This window comes from Arvicola amphibius, chromosome 4 (assembly GCF_903992535.2).
Source record: "Arvicola amphibius chromosome 4, mArvAmp1.2, whole genome shotgun sequence".
Taxonomy (NCBI): Eukaryota; Metazoa; Chordata; class Mammalia; order Rodentia; family Cricetidae; genus Arvicola; species Arvicola amphibius.
The window spans coordinates 68897237-68918598 of NC_052050.1; the positions used below are offsets into that span (position 1 = coordinate 68897237).

The 21362-nt window shown below is 44.9% G+C and overlaps 1 protein-coding gene across 2 annotated transcripts; it reads left to right on the forward strand.

Moving 5' to 3' along the window:
- The first annotated feature begins 170 nt into the window (after positions 1-170).
- On the forward strand, positions 171-14438 carry Ube2b (ubiquitin conjugating enzyme E2 B). 2 transcript variants are annotated; one of them, XM_038325642.1, is made up of 6 exons: positions 171-606; positions 2753-2833; positions 5169-5194; positions 8693-8782; positions 11772-11898; positions 12153-12168. In XM_038325642.1, coding segments are annotated over exons 1-6 (369 nt in total). In that variant the 5' UTR covers positions 171-562; the 3' UTR covers positions 12154-12168. The 2 variants fall into 2 exon arrangements, with proteins under 2 accessions (XP_038181570.1, XP_038181569.1); XM_038325641.2 differs by lacking the exon at positions 12153-12168 and adding an exon at positions 13187-14438 and having other exon boundaries at positions 238-606; positions 11772-11860.
- Positions 14439-21362: the final 6924 nt, after the last annotated feature.

Below are 21362 nucleotides of genomic sequence, written 5' to 3' on the forward strand. Positions count from 1 at the left end.
GGCGACGCCGTCACGTGACCTGTTTAATGGCGTCACAGGGACACGTGGTTCTAGATACTTCGCTCCCTCCCCCTCAGGGGTGGATTGTTGACAACGCCGCCAGAGGTCACGTGACCTGACGTCACCCCCACCTCCTTTCCCTGAAATCTCAGGCTCCGGATGCGCCCGTCTCTCCCCGTCCGGCCGAACCTGAAACTAGCGACGGGGGGAGAGAGGCAAGGTAGCGTGCGGCCGCGGGCGGCCTCGGGCCCGTCGCGCCCGGCGTGAACAGGGAGCGGGCTCGACGCGGCTCTCCACAGGAAATCAGCCCGGAAGACGGACCCTGGCGCGGGCCGTGGCCGCGCGCGCGCCCGCTCGCCCCGCCCCCTCCCCCCTCCTCCCTTGGTGGTACTGGCGGAGGGCGGAGGGATCTGGAGGCGGCGGAGGGAGACGTCATTGCAGGGTTGTTTGTGCAGTCTCGGCGGCGGCGGCGACCCACAGTGATTCGGCCGCTGCGCCGGGGGGTGGGGGGGGCCGAACGGGACTCTTTTCTTTCAGACTGACCGCGGGGCAGCTGCGGAACATGTCGACCCCGGCCCGTAGGAGGCTCATGCGGGATTTCAAGCGGTAAGGGCCCTCGCCTTATAGTCCAATATGACGGCCCCTTCCTGAACCCGCGGGACTGCAGGGCGGGGATCCGGCACATCTTCCTCCTAGTGACCCTGACGGACTGTGGGCCTGCGGGATCCGCGGCAGCCCGGCTTACCGGCGGTTCCCACTCCCTCGCCTGCTGCCTCCCTTTGAGTGAGAGTGATCGGTACTACTGCCTTCTGCCCTCCCCCTCCCCCAAAAGTAGGAAGGTGGCCATCGCTGGGCCTAGGTGTCCCCAAGGCCCATCAAGGCCAGATGCCGACGCCTCCTAGCTCGCCTCTGCACCCTGCGGCGTCCCCTCCCCAGCCGGTGCGAGTGAGCTCCGCCTGAGGCTCGGGCCTCGCCTGGCGGACCAGTCCAGCTTTGTTCCAGCGCCCCACGGATTCCCGTTTGGAGCGGGTTAGGGTGACTCCTGCCCCACGTCCCTTCCCTTTCTGCAGCGGTGAGGGTGGGGTCTGCCGCGCGAGGGCCGGAGGTGGTTAGCCCATCCCCCGAAACCCGACTCTGCCCCCGCCCACCTGGAAGGACCTTGAGAACTGGCTCGGGAAACCTGGGCCGGGAGATGGCCACTCCAGTGGCTGCCAGTGCCTTCTGGAACTGAGATCTGGCCGCCGAATAAAGGCCTATCTATAGCCTCCCGAGCCTGGAGAAATGCCCTCCCGTCAGCCGGGATCTCATCTGATACTCCACCTGGGCCTCCTTTTGGAAAATAGGGGTTTGTTAGGAAATACAGGGTTTGGAGGAAGAAGATGACCTCTTCCCTCCTCTTCCAGTTGTTTCTTTCCGTGAAAACGTACGAGTGCAGAACAGTACCCCAAGTCCAGCGTCGAGATATTCTTTAAAGTTTTCTTTTCTCGTCAGACCTGCCGTGATTGAGACAAATCTGTAATATAAAAACTTAGATTTGCCGCTCAGGAAGTAACCTTCACTTCGCCATTATAGAGCCCCGTGTGAGGCGTTTGAAAGCCATTGTCTTGGGCCCTTGACAACTTCATCGTTTAATTCATTCGCTGCTGCTTTTAGCCACTTAAAAGTGGGGAGTCAAGCAGTAAATAGTTCCTGTCAGCGGCCTAATCTGCTTGAGGTTGACCAAACAATACACTTTTTGTTGCCAAGTGCCCTACCACCTGAAGATAACTCATTTCATGTGTGTGCTTAATGGAAAGGTTTTGTTTGTTTTTAATCTGCCGGGCAAGGATGCCCTTTTTTGGTGCAAAAGTCAGCCAGGGCTTGAAGTCACTGTGTTTGATTAGCTCCTTGCCTGAAATGCAAATAAAACTCCCCATTTACATCCATTGTTACCTCTGGTCCATTTTTGCAATTCCTGTACTTGATTCTAAGTTGAATACCCCTTGCCTTTGGTGGTTTTCCGAGGATCTTCAGGTTAAAAGAATTTGGTGGTAACGTCTGGTGAAGTCTCCTGGTCTTAGAGGTAGACTTTGCCTTCAAACAGCCTTTACAATAGAGGCTGCTGGAAAAGCTAGCGGGAGCTTCTGGCTTTAGAAAGCCAGTGTCTGAAGCACAGGGTGTGAAGTAAAACTTGCTTTCTAGTTACACTGAATGTGGTTTCTAGTCATTTAGCGTATACAGTGTTTTGCTGTTTTTGTGTTGTGCAGTGTCTGTGGTTAGGACTAGTGAGCCTTGAGTGGTAGGAAAGGTGCAGGTTCTCTGCTTTGCTGTTTTTCTTTTTCGAAACAGGGTTTGTCTGTGCAGCCCTGGCTGTCCTGGAACTCACTCTGTAGACCAGGGTGGCCTCCACCTCCCAGGTGCTGGGTTTAAAGGTGTGCGCCACCACCGCCTGGCATAAGCTGCCGGTTCTCTAGCAGTAGTTTTTACTGTTGAGATTGTAAGCTCTCAGTGCAGTTTGGAAACATGAGTTCTTCAAGAGCCCGTATCTTAAATCTCGCTGTGTGAAGACGGATGATCTCCTAGGCTTTTGTAGTTAAGAGATCACTTTAGTATTAATATGTGTATTAACCTGGTTGACTCATTTAAGTTGTGGTTCATTCTCACTCCAACAATAACAAGGTCATTCTAACCAGTCTCTCAGAATAGGTTCAGTAGAATTTGACCTCACTGGCCTTTATGTTCAACTCTGAAAATGACCACTCTGGATTTCCAGATTGCAAGAGGACCCGCCTGTGGGGGTCAGTGGTGCACCATCTGAAAACAACATCATGCAGTGGAACGCAGTTATATTTGGGTAAGTTGAACTAGTTATCCGGGGATAGCTGTGTGGGGCCTCCTTGAGAAAAGTAAGTACATAAGCACCAAGGAAAGAGGTTGAGGTAGAAATTCTCCTGGGTGGGGGCGAAGAAGAAGCTGTGGTTGGACCCAGGGCCTCGTGTGCTTGCTTACTAGTGCTCCGTCACTACGCTGTACACCCAGCCCCTGAAACATTTTATTGAGTCTGGGACAGTTAGATAAAATTGCTTTGCTTCTTGCTGTTCTATATAGTTTTATGTGATTTTCTTTCACTTGAGCCAGGGTGTTGAAATGTTGCCCAGGGTGATTTTCAACTGGGCTGCAGTGATCCTCTTGCTTTAGGCCCTCAAGTAGCTGGGATTGTGGGAGTAGGACACTGTACCTGCCTATGCTACGGATTAACAGCCACTCCAGGTAACTGATAAAAACTAGGGTTCAAAGGCTTTAAATGAAGCTTGCCTACCATGTATACAACCCTGGGTTTGATCCCCAGCACTAAAAATAAGTAAATATTTTAAATTAAATGGAGTGATGGAGATGAAATAAATTATTTCATTCAATGTTTGTGCTCATGTTGTTGGAGGTGTAAAAAAGCTTGGAACCAAATACCGAGGCCTTTGCTGTGACAAGAGTTTCAGCTACAAATCATCTGTGTCCTCAGCAGAAATGTGTTAGCATGTGTGATGGTGGCATTGAACTAGACCACTTTCCACATTGCAGACAAGTGCTCCATCGCCAAGCTACACTCAGCCCCTTAAAATGGTATTTTGAGGTGGACTATTGACAGGGTTGGCGTGCAGCCCTTTGATTCAGCACTTGGAGACTAAAGTCCAGGCTGTCTAATGGAACCAGCTCACAAAAAGCAAAACAAAAATGCAGATCTACATGAGTTTCCCAGATTGTCCTCAAACTTAGAATCCTCTTGCCTCAACCTTCCCAGTGCATGGGCCACCATACTTAATAAGTCCTTAAATTCCTATTTATTATTTGTGTGTGTGTGTGTGAGAGAGAGAGAGAGAGGAGAGAGAGAGAGAGAGACCGTGTAACTGTATATATATGACTGTGTGAGTGAGTGTAGGTGCCTGTAACCCACAGCACTCAATATAAAGGTGTAAGATGGCAACTATTCAGTCACTTCTGCTCCTTCATCATGGCTTCCAGGGATAGCATAGCAAGCACTTTTACTTGCTGAACCATCTTGCAAGCCCTGCATATCCTTTTTGATTTAAAACTTAATCTTTGATTATGTGTGTCTGTTGGTATGTATGGGATTATGGGAATTTGCCACTACAACAGACTGTGGTATGGTTTTATAGTCAATCCAGGTAATTGATTTAAAACTAGGATTTTAAGGGGATGTCATGTACAGGAGAGCAGGCAGGGGTAGGGAGTCATAGCTCCTGAAGCTGTAGTTAGTTATGAGCTGCCTGAATGGGTGCTGGCAACCAAACTCCTGTAAGAGTTTCAAATACTCCTAATCACTGAGCCATCTTAGTGATGGGAGACTGGGAATGTAGCTCAGTTGGTGGAGTGCTTGTCCAGCATTCTCGAAGCCCTGGGTTCAGCCATCATACCCCTTGGAAGACAGGCAGAAGGATCACAAATTAAGAGCCCATAACAAGACCTTATGTCAAGAAAATCAAAATAGTTAGGCGTGTTGGCTCATACTTATAAATCCTAGCATTTAGGAGTCTGAGACAGGGGCATTGCTTCAGGGCCAGGCCAGCCTGACCTCACCATGATACCCAATTTTTTTTCTCTCTGTGTTACACCATTTCTTTTTAAAATTTTAGTTTGAGACAGGGTATTACCAGGTTACTCAGGCTGGTCTAATTCTCCCTGTGTATGCCAGGCAGACCTCAAACTTGACATCTTCCTGCTTCAGGCTCCTGAGTATCTGGGATTTTAACTGTATGGCATCATGTCCACTTGTATACTGTTGTTTTGGTTTGGGGTTTTTCAAGACAGGGTTTCTCTGTGTAACAGCCTTGCTGTCCTAGAACTTACTCTATAGACCAGGCTGGCCTCGAACTCAGAGACCTGCCTCTCTGCTGGGATTAAAGGTATGTGCCTCCGCCACCCAATTTTGCAGCAAAATCATAGACAAGTTTGTTGAGTAAAATTATCCTTTGGGGAGAAGAAACTTGAACATTAAAAGTTATTTCTGCTTTCTCTTGTCAGTAAAAAGTACGTTGGCCTAGGTGTGTGTACAGCTCTCTGTGTAGCAGGATGACTGCAGCCTTTTCTAGTTTCCCAGTTTATTCTTCCCCTTCTTGAAGACAGAAAAGGCAGAGTAAAAAATGTCTTTTAATCAGAAATCTTCTTGTTTTCAGACCAGAAGGGACACCCTTTGAAGATGGTGAGTAATTCTTTATGATATTAAATGGGTGCATTTAAGTCAGAGATTCGAATACCAACACACCTATTTGAAGCCTTTTGTGTTCTAAGCAAGCACTCCGCTGCCAAGCTCTCCCCGACTCCTGAATCCATAGTTACCAGAGCTTCACTACTTAGCACGTGTAACACCCAAAGCATTCTGCAGTCTTTTACAAGTTGGTTATATCTAACAGAAGCCAGGAAAATGGGGGCGAATGGTTCAAATCTGTAATTAAAATTACATTTATTAAATTGATTTTAAGCAGGTACTTACAGATTTTCTGTAATTATAGTGGATCTTAAAAAATTAACAGCTTTGTTGTAATTATCAAAGTGACTTCAGAATTTATCTTATTAACATATTTGACAAGAATAATGGCTGTGAACTATTTGTCAGGGGATAACCTGAAAGCCTAATAAACAAGTGGTCTGTACCTGGACTTTGAAATATTGCCTGTTGAAGAATAGGGCCGATCTAGGCATAAGTCTTAAACAGAAGTGCTGTAAAATAATCTAGATCTGTATTTGAGATGGATCTCACTGTAGCCCCTTCTGGTGACTGGGACTCAGAGAAAATCCTCCTGCCTCTGCCTTCTAAGTGCCGGGATTGTCCCTTTCTTATTAAACATGGATGCATGTGTTAGAGATATGTGCCACACTGCCGTATTTATTTCTAGGTAGGGATAAGAAATCCAAGGAGGTATCAAGTGACTGTAGCAGCTGTTTTTGTTTTTAAGCTATCTCAGGATGTCTCAGTTGCGTTCAATCCACAAACCCTTCCTGGTGTCTGAGTCCTCTTTCAGGAGATTCTCTGACCATCTTGATACTAATTGTTGACCTTTGCATTGCTGTTATAGAAACAGTCTGAGCTAGATCTATACCTAAATAATTGAGGATCTAAGAGCAAGTTGAGATCTTGACCCACACTATCCAACAGTCACTGTGTTCTTTGCATGGTAAAATGTCTTGGTGACAGTGGGAGTTGCTGGTGACCTCTCGGTCTGCTCCTTGATGTTGTACATGATGTCAGCACATGACAGAACCACTTCTTGCAGTTGAGTCAGTCAGTTTGGGCTGCTGGTGTGTTCATGGAACATGCTTACTTGAAAGGATGACTGACAGACCTGGAGAAGTAGCTGGGTGGTGGAGTGTGTGGCTGCCATGGCCTTGGGTCTAGTCTCTAGCATTGTCAAAGATTGACAAAACCAAAACTTTATCCACAGTACAGCAGAGGTTAGTGTAATTGAGTACAGAATGTTTATTGGTAAGATTGTAGGTGGTTTATTGCAACAAACCATTAAAAAAAATCTTATGCAATAGCAAACCAGTCTAAAAGGGCTATCAAAACCACATATTGTATGAGGCCAGATTTTCTTATGTACTATGCTACAATCAAAAAATAGATTGCAACAGATTGTATTTAAATAAGAGAACCCACACTCGGGAGGCAGAGGCAGGCGGATCTCTGTGAGTTCGAGGCCAACCTGGTCTACAAGAGCTAGATCCAGGACAGGCTCTAAAAAAGCTGCAGAGAAACCCTGTCTCGAAAAACAAAATAAATAAGTAAATAAATAAATAAATAAATAAATAAGAGAACCCAGCTGTCTTCTCTAAACCAAGTCTTAAAGAGAATTGTAAAAATGAATAATGATGTACCTATCACTAGCATGTTTTTAAGTATGTTATTTAGCATGTCTGTAAGTATATTTAGGTTAATTGAAAGGCTCAGTTCTTTTTGATGAATTGTAGGATTTTCTGAGTTACTGTTTTGATAGCTTAAGAATGACCCTCCAGGTGTGTCAGGCAAGCTCTCATCACTGAGCTGACATTGTTCCAACACCATTCTGCGTTGAGACAAGGTACTGCAGAGTTGTTCAGGCTGGCCTAGAACTTGAAATCCTCTTGTCTCAGCTGTCTGTGTAGCCACGGTTACAGTATTTCCCATGTACCCCATCCACCCAGGCTTGAACCTGCTCACTAGACAAGGGTTCTGTCACTGAGCCATGTCCCCAACTGTCAAATCAGTTTCTAGTACAAGCTCCAGTAGGTATCACCAGTGGCTTATTGGAGGCAGTCTATACAGAAACACAAGATCCAGTTGTTTACATCTCAGAGATTTTTACAGTCACTATTTTAATTAAATGCTGCTTTTAAAAACAACATATGAGTTGGGCAGTAGTGATGCATGTCTTCAATCCCAGTGCTCAGGAAGCAGAGATAGATGAGTCTGTATGAGTTTGAGACCAACCTGGTCTACAAGGTTGAGTTCCAGGACTGTTATACAGAGAAACCCTGTCTCAAAAAAACAAATTTTAGAAATCAGAAAGTGGTAATAATTAAACCAAATTGTTTTTTAATTGTTCTACCACTTGGTACTTAGAGTTCTTGTATCTGTTGCCATGGTGAGTTATAGTGAATGCTGTTCTGTTTACCTCAGTTTCATGAATTCACTCCTTGCCCATAGTGGGATTAAATACTGCTGAGTGGTCTTGAGACCAAAAAACTTACGATTAACTATCCCATACTTGTGCTTGAAATTGTATATGGTCCAGCTGTTTTTATAAATTGCAAAAATTAAAATGTAAACTTCAAATATGTAAGGGCTGGAGGTGTAGGTCAGTGAAAGAATATATGCCTGAGATATATATGAGGCCCTTGGTTTGATCCTCAGCATAGTAGTTAAGAATAGCTTTATTAACTGTCTCAGTTACCCCTATTAATATTTTAGTCTCTAACCCAAATTTCCAGCCAACTGCAACAACAAAAAGTAACGAAATGGAGATTGTGTTCCAATCTATGAGGAGTAAAGATGTAAACTAGCCAGTTTGTTTTTAGCATGTTCAAATAAAGGAGACAGAAGTACCTTTCCTATCAGCACCCAGGCCTAAGCTGTCCTTTGCAGTTGGTAATCAGCTCTCAGAATCCTTTGGCACCCTCCTTTTAAGCTGTAAACTTTCTAGTTCCTTAAGTGTGAATTTTTAAAATTTTAGTAGTTAGGGCCCAGTAGCCTTTCAAAAATACGACATTCGGGACTGGTGAGATAGCTCAGAGGGTAAAGGAGTTGGCCCCACAAACTGACAACCTGAGTTTACTCCCAGAGGGTGGTCAGTCAGGAGTTCAAGGCCATCCTTGGCTACTTAGGTGGGAGGAAAGAACTAACTTCAGAACAAAGTTGACCTCTGACCTCCACACACACATACCCTGGTGCGATGCCCATCTGCACACACAAATCATGCACCCCCAATCAGTCAGCTAGCTAAATGTGATCGTTACCACTTCCACACTTCTGTAGTAGCCCATGAAAATGCATGTCCTCCAAGTGCTTGCCAGCATTGCTTGTCCACAGCCTAACACAGAAGTACGTCAGATGTTTTATACGCTAAGAGTTCTTTAGCTAATGTGTGGTTACGCAAAATCTAATATGGAATTAATATTTATTTAAAATTAATGTTTATTGTAATTTGGTTTGTTTTCTACCTAGGTACCTTTAAACTAGTAATAGAATTTTCTGAAGAATATCCAAATAAACCACCAACCGTTAGGTTTTTATCCAAAATGTTTCATCCAAATGGTAAGTAGCAGCTTCTTAGGTTTTTTTAAGTGATGGGAGGAGGGTGTTGGAGGATTTGTCTCTCCCCGTGGGTATAGCTTATTCTTAGACTTAGAACCTGTTTTTAGATACTGCTTCCGTGCCTGTGTTAGCCACAGTTTTGTTGCTAGAATCCTAACAAGGTTCCATGTGTGAAGTAAAGTAATTTTAATAACATCTGAATTAAAAGTAATAAACATCTATTTGCTTAAAGAACAAAAAACTTCCCCTGAAGTTTGGCTTCTGAAAACATCACATTCAAGCCAGAGGGTGGGCAATCAGGAGTTCAAGGCCATCCTCAGCTACTTAGCAACTTCAGAGTCAGCCTGGACTTCAGTGAGACCCTGTCTCCCAAAATAAAAATACAGATTTTAGGGCCTTTAAAATGTCTCAGTGGGTAAGGGTACATTGCCATCAAGTCTGCCAGCCTGAGTTCAATCCCCAGGACTCCCGTGATAAAGAGATCTTCTAACCTCCACACGTTACTTGATGAACACTCATTTCTGAGTGTGCACACTCAAATGAGTAAAAAGATAAATGATGTTATCTCATAGCCACGCTGCCTTCATTTTGATGTATATATTCAAGGATGACTTTGAACTCAGGATCTCCTGGTTTCAGGTCTGAGTGCTCACATACAGATGCCACCACACCCAGTTTAAGTGGTACTAGGGATCAAACTCCAAGTTTACACAGTAGGCAAGCACTCTACAGACTGAGCTCTACATCCCCAGTCCCGGGTTGACAGACAGACAGATGTCCGTACAGTGTTTGCCATTCTATTTGCCCATTTTTATTTATTATTTATTTATTTGGTTTTTCAAGACAGGGTTTCTCTGTGTAGCCCTGCTGTCCTGGAACTTGTTTTGTAGATCAGGCTGGTCTTGAACTCAGAGAGCCACCTGAGTGCTAGTATTAAAGGTGTGCACCACCACACCCATCCTACTTGTCCATTTTAATTACACAATTCAATAGAGTTTTAGTATAGTCACAGGCACAGTAAAACGATCAAAATGACCAATTTCCCTTTCTCTTGTGAGATAACAGTCTGGATGTTTTGTGTTAATGGATTCTTAACACATGGCCCTTACTTACTTTTCATCTACATAAACCTTTTGTCTGTTGTGGTTCAACTGTATCCCCAGCCTTGTAGCTGTCATTTGCCTCTGTTGCTTGAATAATGTTTTACTATTTTACTATTTAGATATATTCTATTTACCTGTTAATCATTGATGGACATTTGGATTCAAGTTTTCTTTTGACATCTTAAAAAAATCAAAACTAGTTCAAAACTTTAAAATTATCAGATGTTGTAGATATGACATTTGCTTCTATAGAGCTGATGAGAAGCGGCTGACTTCTACTTTTAGACCAAAAGATCTGGACTGAGGTTAACCGTTAGTAATACTGAGCACACAGAGAACAAGGGGAGGCCAGGAGAGTAGATATGATTGCCCAGAGATGAATAATGGGGATAGAAGAGAAGCCCTAGGATGGAGCCCTGAGGAAAGGCAGGCACGCACACACAAACACATACACACTCACACTCCTTAACCCTGTTGCTATAGAGAATATTGTGGTCACTGGGGTGTTTCAGTTTTGCAATACTGCCAGGAGTAGTGGAACATGCTTATAATCTCAACACTTGGGAGGTAGAGAGAGGCAGGAGGATCAGAAGCTCACTGCTCTCCTAGGCTCCATAGCAGGCCTGGGCTATATGAGACTCTTCTAAAAGAATGAAATCCCGTACATTGGCAGTATCTGTAACATTGGCCTAAGAGGGTAGAAAGTATATCCCAGGTGGTTAAAAGTTTTTTGGTTAACTCCCTGCCGCCGCCTTCTACTTGTGTGTGACCAGGGGTTGGGGAATGAGGTGTATTACAAGCAAGCGTAAAGGTCAGCTATCAGTCTTAGCTGCTAATAATTTGACATAATTTTACAAATATTTGTTACTTCATTTACTCAAAGTGAAGGTACTTATATATTTTTTTAAAAACCAAAATGTGGGAGCTGGAGAGATGGCTCAGAGGTTAGGAGCATTGTCTGCTTTTCCAAAGGTCCTGAGTTCAATTCCCAGCAACCACATGGTGGCTCACAACCATCTGTAATAGGGTCTGGTGCCTTCTTCTGGCCTGCAGGCATACATACAGACAGAATATTGTATACATAATAAATAAATTTAACAAAAAACAAAATGTGGAACTACTGGATGTAATTTTTAAGTTTTTTTTTTCTTCAGGCAGAGGCAGGCCAATCCCTGTGAGTTCAAAGCCAACCAGGCCTACTTAGTAAGAACCTGTGTATAAACAAAAACCCATTGTTTTCATGACAAACACAATAAATAGATGCCATTTATGATGACTGTACTAGTAATGTTCCATGAATGTGTCATCATTTACTATTCTGACGATGCCAGAAACCTAACCCAGGACTTTGTCCCATGACTGTAAAATGCTCCACCTCCAGGCAGGTGTGCTGTTGTTTAGCCAGACCATTTTTTTGGACCACAAGGGAATTTACTGTTTTTCTCTCATAGATAATGTGATTGTGAACGTCCTATAAATAAATCTTTTAGGTATTTTTAGTAATCTTCTGAGAATACTCTCCAGGAGTGAGGTTTTTAAAGAGCTCTGTTTGAGACTTAAGAAGTGTGGGGTAGTTTTGTGTGGGTGCTGGCTAGTGAACCCAGGCTCTGCACATGTGAAACAGGCACTTGACCACTGAGCTACAGCCTTGGACCTGAAATGAAGTGATTAGTGTATGTTGTGCTTTGAGAAAGTCTCTCCCTTGGCCTTCTGAAGTGAGCCAGATAATAACATAACTTTTCAGAACACGTTTTCCTATAAGACAGAAGAGTTTTGGTTACTGCCTGATGTTCAGAGCTTGTGACTTGGTCTGGTTTTGTGTTTGGTGACAAGTTCTCTTAACTAGGATGAGTCAGTGGTAATTAACTTGAGTGTTGTCTTTGCAGTGTATGCTGACGGTAGCATATGTTTAGATATTCTGCAGAACCGATGGAGTCCCACATATGATGTCTCTTCCATCTTAACTTCAATTCAGGTAAGTGTGTGTTTCAGAAGCATCACAACTTCTCCATAGTTTGTGGGTCCCAACCAGTTACTTAGAGCAGACTAACAACCAAGGAAGCAAACCACCAGCCTGCACCCAGGATCTAATGCAGCACTCAGACAAGGGCCTGGACTGTTCTGTACTTTTCTTAGTTGACATATGAGGTCTAATCCACAGCTTGTTTGCTCTGGCGGTGGTGGTGTCTCTTGTTGCCTAGGCTGACCCATGGATGACTTTTAATCTCTGATCCTCTGGCCTCTCTTCCTGAGTGCTGCAGGTACAGGCTTATGTGCCACCGTGCCTAGTCACAACCTGTTCTTAATCATGCTACACATTGTCACAGGTCAGACTTACTCATGCCCACATAGTATCTTGGGGCGGGGGGAGTAAAGATGATTGCTTAGAAAACCGTAGGGACCCCCTAGGAACTGTCAGATCAAAGAACTGTGACCTGTTTTGTCCCATCCAGGAAAGTCTGTCTGTAAAAAGGGCAGTAGCTGTTTACCAGTGAGTCTGAGGAGGCTGTTGTAGCTGTGCTGATTTGATTTTATATCCATCTTCCTGAGTCTTTTTCCTCTACTGTTAGTTCTCATCTCTAGAGAACACCATTATGATGTTTCATTGACCCTTGTTCATACCTACTTCCCTACTACCTGTCTGTCTTGATTACCCTCTGTCCATCTTTCCCATCCCTGTGTGCTGTATCCTCGTCCCCCCACAGCCATCCACCATAATCCACTTCTGTTTCCATGTTCCATGTATTTAAAAGTATATCCTACCTAGAAGAACAACCATTACCTTAAGTTGCTGTTACTCTCTGCTCTTCCCTTCCCACTGTGGTCAGCTTTATTATTCCGTTCCCTTCTTGGTAAGCGTGTTTCATTTATCAAAGGAGCGAGGCTTGCCTCCAGATTGCTGAGTGTCCGCAGTAATGTTTAGGCCTGGGAGATGTGGTTAGGAGTAAAGCACCTAGTATGCTGGAGACCTGAACAGCACCAAAAAACAAATAATGAAAATAACAGTTACTAAGGTATTACGTGTGTTGTAGTTTATTTCCTGGTGAGGAAGTTCTTATATGCTAATGAATATTGTACTTGGCTGATTTCCTTGAAATGGGAGGTCTCAAGGCACTGGGAGATGTTTTGGAGCTTATGTTCTTGAGCAGCAGAAACCTGTTTTATGCCATTTCTCATGGCTTTGAGGCCTAAAAGATGGCTTAGGAACTTCCAAATAATTCTGTTTTGAATAATTTTTTGTCCTCATCTGAGCCCTATTAATATAACACATAACTGAAAAGCATTCTCTTCTTTCTTCTAGTCTCTGTTGGATGAACCGAATCCAAACAGTCCAGCAAATAGCCAAGCAGCACAGCTTTATCAGGAAAACAAGCGGGAATATGAGAAGAGAGTTTCGGCCATTGTTGAGCAAAGCTGGAATGATTCATAATAGACACCTGGTCTGTTCATCTGTTCATCGTTGTTGTGTATAATTTACCTCCCAGTAGAAAGGCTAGCAAGTTTTAAGTGCCACGGGTTTTAAGGATTCTGCAGAGAAAAAAGAAAAAGTCCTTCAGTTTAGAACCTACAAAAGCTTGTGTATCTTGATTAATGTACTTTTTATTGCATGGTGTGAACTAAGTTATTGCTGCATAAATTTGTAATATATCCTGTTTGTATTTTTTTCCAAGTGTATAATGTTGGTGTGGAGTTTTCATGACAGAATATACACATTTTGTAAATCTGTACTTTTTTCAAATATTGAATGCCTTATTTTTGAATTCTTTAGATTTTTAAATTGGAGAAAAGCACTTAAAGTTTTTATATATGAATATTACATGTAAAGCTGTTAAAATACATAACTTCAGTGCAAGAGACTTTGTCACTTGTTTCCTTATCTGTGCAGGGACTGAGAAGTCTCTAGCTCTCCGCCAGTTGAGAGCTTCATTTCCAACTGCAGAAGATCATACTTCTATTTTATCAAGAAAGTCTGCAAATTTGATTCTAAAACCAATTCTGATCTCCGGCTTTATTTTGAATGTACTTCTGTTAGTTCAGTTAACTAATTATAGACTTACTGGTCTGATTCTGTCCAGCTCTGTATTTGGGCCACTTGTTAACGTGCGTTTCTCATGTTAAACTGTACCTATTGTGATTTCACAATTGGCACTCGACCACAAGCAGAGCTGATCTACTCTGCATGTGGCAGCACCTTCACAGGCTTTTGATTAAGAAAGAAAAGCCATCACCATTTACCAAATGCCGTGCCGCGGTATTAACAATGGCCGGTTGCGTTGGTTTGAGCAAGGCAGAGATTTGGAAAGAATCTTGGTGTAACTTGAATATTTGCAAACTACCTTTTAATGCAGCTGTGCGCTACCTGTTTATTCTGGAACTGTTGAGCACCAGGGCCTGCCGAGTTGCTTCTCACCTCAGTTGTATACAAGTTGTACTGCATCTTAGTTAACTGGATAGATTTAAAACACAGTATTGTAGAAAGCTAATACAAAGCTATCCTATGCCTTCAAATAGTATAGAAAATGGAAAATATACAAGTAAATTCTGTTGAACCACTCGTGTAGTCTCTCTAGTAGTTGAAGCAGCTATTGCAGTGAGCTTGAGTTTCTTGTCATCCATACCAGCCTTCTAGAGATGTGCTCTGGTAACCTCTCTGTTGGAAAATGGGGTTGCAGAATGACCAAGTCTTCTGCTCACGAGCAAAGTTTAAAACGGGGATGGATAAGAACTGGTTCTTCCCTTTAGAAGTTACTCCTTCGAGGGGCTGATGGTTCTGTGATTAATAGCATGTACTGTTTCCTCAAGAATCCGAACTTGTTTCCCTGCACCCACTTCAGACAGTTCCGAGCTGTCTGTAACTCCAGCTCCAGGAGGATCCAATGCTCATGATTAAAATTAATACAGAAGAATGTCAAGCTATTAAGCAGAGTGTAGTGGCACATATACTCAGGAGGTGGGGGAGGGAGGGATCATGGGTTTGAGCCTGGTCTACGTAGCGAGTTCCAGGCCACTTGGGGCTACGTAGTAAGACCCACCCCGCGTGTGATAATTCTGCCATTTAGCTCTAAAACAAATTCTTTCCCTCCAGGGACCCAGACTGTAAATAAGAAGTACCTGTGAGGGATTCTCCTATTGAGCTAAACTCTCCTGGATACTGTGTCAGCACTGCAGGTTTTTTGTTTTGTTTTGTTTTGTTTTTCAAGACCAGGAGCCTATGTGGCTTTGGAGCCTGTCCTGGAACTCTGGAAACCAGGCTGGCCTCAGACTCATAGAGATCCGCCTGCCTCTACCTCCCAAGTGCTGGGATCAGAGGCGTGTGCCACCATGGCTGGGCTGATAAGTCTTTCCCATACAGAAATGTTTGTTTTTACTCTGTAGATAAATTGTACAGCAAGGAGCTAGAACTACTATTGATGTAGATTTTCATTGGGGTTTAGGTGCACTTGTGATGTGGACCTCCTGTAATGGCTGGCAGAGAACCATCCCTGTGGCACTGTTCCTGAACTTCACGTTTCATTACAGGTCAGGGACCTAAGTACACAGAGATGAGGTGTCTCATTCAGGTCAGCGGCTGGAAATGAGCTGTTGTTGGAGGAGCTTGACTCTGGAACCATTAAGGAAAATCCAGGGGAATTTCACTTGTCGGGAAATACTTGATAAAGAGTTACATGGAGACTTCGCAGTGGAAAGGTTTTCCTTGTTATTTTCTACCTTCACACACATACCCCATGTCAAAAAGTCTAGCTAGAGAAACTTACCAGGTCTCTATAAAGGACCAATTTGTCAATGAACTATTTCCCCCTCCAGGAAATCCCCTTGTCTGGAGCTCCTCAAGCCTAGCCCCTTCACAACAAAATGGTTCCATTCATATAAGTACCTTCCAGTGGCTGTCTGTGTGATTGTTCAGGGGGTGAAGGTACATGATGCCAAGCCAGAGTCAGATCTCAGGGACCCCAGAAAGAGAAATGACTTCCACAAACTGTCCTCTGACCTCTAACCACAACCTGGTACATGTGCTCTCACACACAAACAAAAAATCAGTGTAATTTAAGGTCTGAGGACTGATGGAAACAAGCTCATGGGTGGAAAGTAATAAAGCTGAGAGAGATGGTCTGTTTGTGCTCAGTAAACGAGGTACCCACCTACTCAATGTGTTGTGTTCTAGGGGAACCCAGCCTTGAACCAGGGTCCTTGAGTGCCAGGTGAGCACTGTATGAATGAGTGACACACCGGAGGCTGGAGAGGTGGCCCAGTGTTCGAGAACACACTGCTCTTGAAGAGGACTTGAGTTCAGTTCCTAGCACCCATGCCAGGTAGCTTACCTGTAGCTTGGGCACCACCACTCATAGACACAGATACACATATAAAGATTTAAAAGAACACGGGTATATAGCTCTGTATTTGGGAGACTGAGGCAGGATCATCACCATGAGTTTGAGGCTATCCTGGCTACACAGAGACCCTGTCTCTGGAAAGAAACATCTGTACTCAAATTTTGAGGTACTAGGAATCAAAATGGCCTCGGGCATGCTAGGCAAGTATTCTGTCAGCGAACTCTGTATTCCCTAGCCCTGGGATGCTCTGATGTTTCAGTTTCCCTAATTTTGGGAGCAGACAGTGTGGATCACAATTCTTTCTATTGTGTCCAGCCATGGGATGTGTCATGTGGGTTAGATGTGTGAATAGAAATCGAGTAGTTCAAGCTGTAGAAGTTGTGCAAAATTGTAGGAGAGAAACTTGTGCCAGGGTTAAGCTTAGTTCCCATCCAGTTAGGGATAAAATGAGCTCCTATCTACCAGTAGAGTTAATTTTTTGTCCCAGTCAGTAGGTATATGACAAAGCAAAGATACCAGAAGCCATGTAACTGAAGACTGGCCTTTCCTCCATCTCTACCCTTTGAGGAAAGAAGAGGTCACTGAAGACAAGTGACATTTTTAGTAAATTCTTCACATCGTTATATTAACTGAAAAATAGTAAAGTCTTGAGGTTTTAAAGCTGCTTCTGCTCAGGATAGCCAGGGAATTGATTTTAGTTGGGTCAAAAAGATAAATGACCTGTGTCCTCTACAAATGGGTGTGTCAGCAGTCCACGCACAGTCCAGCATTCGCTCCAGGCACCCTCTTTGGTATACAGAAGGTTCAGACTTGGATGAACTTAACTGCCATTTATTATATAACTGACGCTCTGGCTACATGGCACTTACCAGACAGTGACTTGCTGAGAGCAGGTAGCTGAGCTTACTAGAGAAAGAACTTAACATGGTCACAACACCACACCTCTGGGCTGGGTGTGTAGCTCAGTGGTAGAGCACCTGCTGGAGCAAGTACACGGATCTGGGTTTGATCCCCAGCCACCCCCACACACTATGCCGCATAGCTCAGATGGAAGTGAATCCTCAACTGTGGATCAGAGCCTGTCTGTGAGCTCACTAGTTAGCATCCTTAGCATCTGAGGAGGACATCGCTGTCTTCAAAGCTGCCGGAAGGAAGACCTTGTTTCAGCGGAACTCTAAGGAGCAAAGGCTCTCCCACGCATGCCGCCTTTCTGAAGCCCAGAGGAGAAAGTTGCCCCTTTACAAACAAGGTCTTTGGCTGAGAATACCACTGCCCACCACCTGAATTGGCACAGTGGCGCTCCTAAAGAGTGTCAGATAAAGAGACTTGGAGCTCTGGCTGGTCCGTATAAAGTCAGTTTTAGAAAACATAATTGGAAGTTTTCTAACAGTTGGTTCAGAGAAAACAAGGAACAGGAAACCCCTCACCTACCACCTCATTCCAAGCCTGAGAGATACTCTCCCTTTTCATAGAAAAATATGTGTTTGCTTGACCTGGTAACTTACACACTGGCAGAGACTACGGAGCTACAGGTCACCAGCTCCAGCTACACGCGTCTGCCATCAAGAAAAGCTGTCATTCAGGAGAGAGGCAGGCAGATCTCTGAGCTTGAGGCCAGTCTGGTCTGCAGAGCAAGTCCAGGACAGTAAAAGCTACACAAAAACCCTATCTCAAAAAACTAAAAAAAAGAAGACAAGCTGTCATCTTACTGAGCTGTGTCCAGCCTTGTCCTAGAAATGCTCCCATGTGTGCACACGAAGATGTGGTAGCAGGCAGAATGAGAACTGAAGGGCTTCCTTTAGAGAGAGGACTCTTCCCTGGGGTCCTCCACAAGCCAGCAGCACAAGCATGACCAACACTGATGCTTGGGGTCTGATGGCAAAATGCTCACTCCTGGCTTTGTTATCACACATTTATTTGGTTGTGTGTGCTAGGAACAGTCTTCCACAGCCCAGGCATACCTGGAACTCTATGTAGTCCAAGATAGCCTCAGAGTTAGACTCTTGCCTCAAACTTCCAAGTGCTAGTAATAGCCGGTGCCATCATGATGCATTATGTGTTTTTACACGTATGGGTATTTTGCCTGCATAGATGTCTTTGTAATGCTTGTGCAGCTGATACCTGCAGAGGTCAAGAGGGGATCATCAGAGCCCCTTGAACTGGAGTTACAGTTAACAGTATACCATGTGAGTGCTCTTAACCACTGAGCCATCTTTCTGGCACCATTTTTGTTGCTTTTTGAGACAGTCTTAGATAGCCCAGACTGGCCTTGAACTTAGTGTATAGTCAAGGATGACCGTAAAAGTCTGATCCTCTTGCCCTCCTCTCCTAAGTGCTAGAATTATAGGCGTGCACCACCACACCTGGCTTATGCATTGGTGGGGATGGACTCAGGGCTTCATACAGTTTAGGCCGGCATTCACTCCCAACCCTACATAATTTCTTTTGCAAACTGATCTTCAGCATGGAACAGCTTGAGAAGTAGCCACAACCAGCATCAAGGATCTGGTGATAAGAGCAGCAACACACAATACCACAGGGCAGTGAGGATCGCTTACTTTGCAGCTAGCTTCCGCAGGTACAGGCCTGGACAGGAAATGTAGAAGACAGCGGAAGATCTTTAGGGGTCCAAGGTGCACATCCACCTGTAATCCCAGCACTCAGGAGGCAGAGGCAGACAGATCTCTGTGAGGCCAGCCTGGTCTACATAGCAAGTCCCAAGTCAGCCTGGGCTATGTAGTGGGGCTCTAACTCAGTACAACAACAACAAAATTTAACAAATTCTAAAGATCGATATGCCAGGTGGTGGTGGCGCATGCCTTTAATCCCAGCACTTGGGAGGCAGAGGCAGGAAGATCTCTGTGAGTTCAAGGCCAGCCTGGTCTACAAGAGCTAGTTCCAGGACAGGCTCCAAAACCACAGAGAAACCTTGTTTCGAAAAAACAAAAATAAATAAATAAATAAATAATAAAAAAATCAGTACAAAGAGGAAAGGGAAACACAAATCACTGACATAACACCCGAGATACCAAAAACCGGTGGTTGAAGAGAAGTCGGGTCAGCCGGAGTGAAGGGGAATGTGGTGTTTTGCAGCACTGGTGGGACAGGCCTCCTGTCTCAGGCAGTGCACACTGCAGGGCAGGAGCTCAAACCCCAGACCTAGAGCTATGGGGTCTCAAGAAGCCTAGGTTAGGAGTTGGGGGCTGCAAGTGGTCACCAGAGAGCTTTAGCCACGATCTGCCACTTTGTATTTGGCTCTTGGCCTCTTGCTCAGTGCCACCCACCGTTTGTCCATCTCAGCTCTTAAGTACCTGAGGGCCACATACATGCTACTGTCTCTCCAGAGAAAGGCTCTTTCTCTTGCAGCCCTGGGATGGGGGTGGGAGAGCAGGGCACCCGTGGAAACTTGCTTTTCTTTAGTGTGAACCCAAGTTTGTCAAAAGCTTTGGTTCCAACATGTTCCAGCTTGTCCTCAATGGAAACCCAGGACAGGACGGAAGCAGTGACACATGCCAGGTATGTGCAAACATGGTTTCACAGAGTCCTTCAATAAGGGGAGTCCGATTTGGCAGATGCCCCCACCAAGGGCACTGGTGATGGGATGTGTCTCCGGTAACACTCACTGTGGAGAACTGAATGGACCTCTTAGGAATCCCATGTGTCTCCCTACTACATGGGAGGCTAAGGCAGGTAGAATACCAGGCCATACAGCAAGACTCAAAAATGGTCAGAGTGAAGAGAGAATACAGTCCAAGAGGAACACATTTTGATGTCGGTTTTAACAGCAAAGCTGTTATGTCACCAGCCCCATACAGCATAAGGATGACCTCTTAACTGCCCCCTAAAGGGAAGTAGGGCTGGCTCAGTGGTTAAGAGAACTGGCTGCTCTTCCAGAAGACCTGGGTTCAATTCCCAGCACCCACATGATGGCTCACATCTGTCTGTAACTCCAGTTCCAGGAGATTGGATCCAGGGATCCAACACCTTCTTCTGACCTCTAAGATCATGCAAGTGGTATACAGACATACATGCAGACAAAATACCCATACACACAAAAATAAAAAAAAATTTAAGCCTGGCAGCAGCAGCACACACCTTTAATCCCAGCATTTGGGAGGCAGAGGCAGGTGGATCTCTGTGAGTTTGAGGCCAGCCTGGTCTACACGGTGAGTTCCAGGCCAGCCAGGGCTACACAGAGAATCACTGTCTCGAAAGAAAAATAACAGTTTTAAACCAGAGAAGGACCGAGATGGCTCTTAAACCCCTAACAGTGACAATGGTGACGTCCCCCCAGGCAAACGAAGGTTGGAAGGCCACAGAGAAGGGCTTTCTAAGCTCTAGCCTATGAAGGTCGGGAAAGCAGAAGAGCTGCTGAGTTGATTCGAGAGGTGTCCCTGTCTGACAGAGCTCTCAGGCTGGCTCACATGCTCACCTCTGAGACAGGAGCTCCAGTCTACAGAAGCAGGAGACTCATCATTACTTTCCAGTCTGTGGTTTTGCAGGACTCTGAGTCTGAGTCTGAGTCTGCATGGTGACTTTACTCTCCTCGGCTGGTTCTCAGTGTGGGTACCCAGGTCCCCTTCCATCACTGACAAGCACATGCCAGACTGCCCGGCTGCTGGCTGTCATGGAAGCACACAGGCCTCTCCCAGACAGCAGGCTCAATCACCTTGTTATCATCACCAGTGCCCAGAAGATCCTTCAGAGCTCAAGTGAGCAGCACAGGAATCTAACTTCAGATAGGACAACATATTACAACATGTTGCAAAGAATTCGCCAGTAGGCAGTTATTTCTGCCACTGCCCAGATAGGTGAGCCAGTCCACATCAATCCTAGAAAAGCACAGAGGGAATTCTTACCTTCCTTACCTTTAATATCAGCAGGTGGATTTTTTTTTTTAAGTCAAGGTCACATGCAGCCCAGGCTAGCCTTGAACTCAGTATCAGCTGAGAATGGCCTGAACAGGAGTTAAGCTCACTAGTGCTGAGATTATGGGGATTCACCACCATATCTGGTTCATGTGGCTTCTCAGGAATATGGGAGAGCCACTTCCTGGGTGTAGAATGACCAACCTGAGCCCCTCTCATCTCAAGTCAGTGCCCACTTCCTCCAGCCTGATACAAGCTCACAGGAAAGTCCTCTCCC

Excerpts from the sequence above, each read along its gene's own strand:
- Ube2b (XM_038325641.2), top strand. The coding sequence starts at position 563 with ATGTCGACCCCGGCCCGTAGGAGGCTCATGCGGGATTTCAAGCG. Across the intron at positions 5,195-8,692 it reads AGGGACACCCTTTGAAGATG|GTACCTTTAAACTAGTAATA; the intron begins GTGAGTAATTCT and ends TTTTCTACCTAG. Across the intron at positions 8,783-11,771 it reads CAAAATGTTTCATCCAAATG|TGTATGCTGACGGTAGCATA; the intron begins GTAAGTAGCAGC and ends TTGTCTTTGCAG.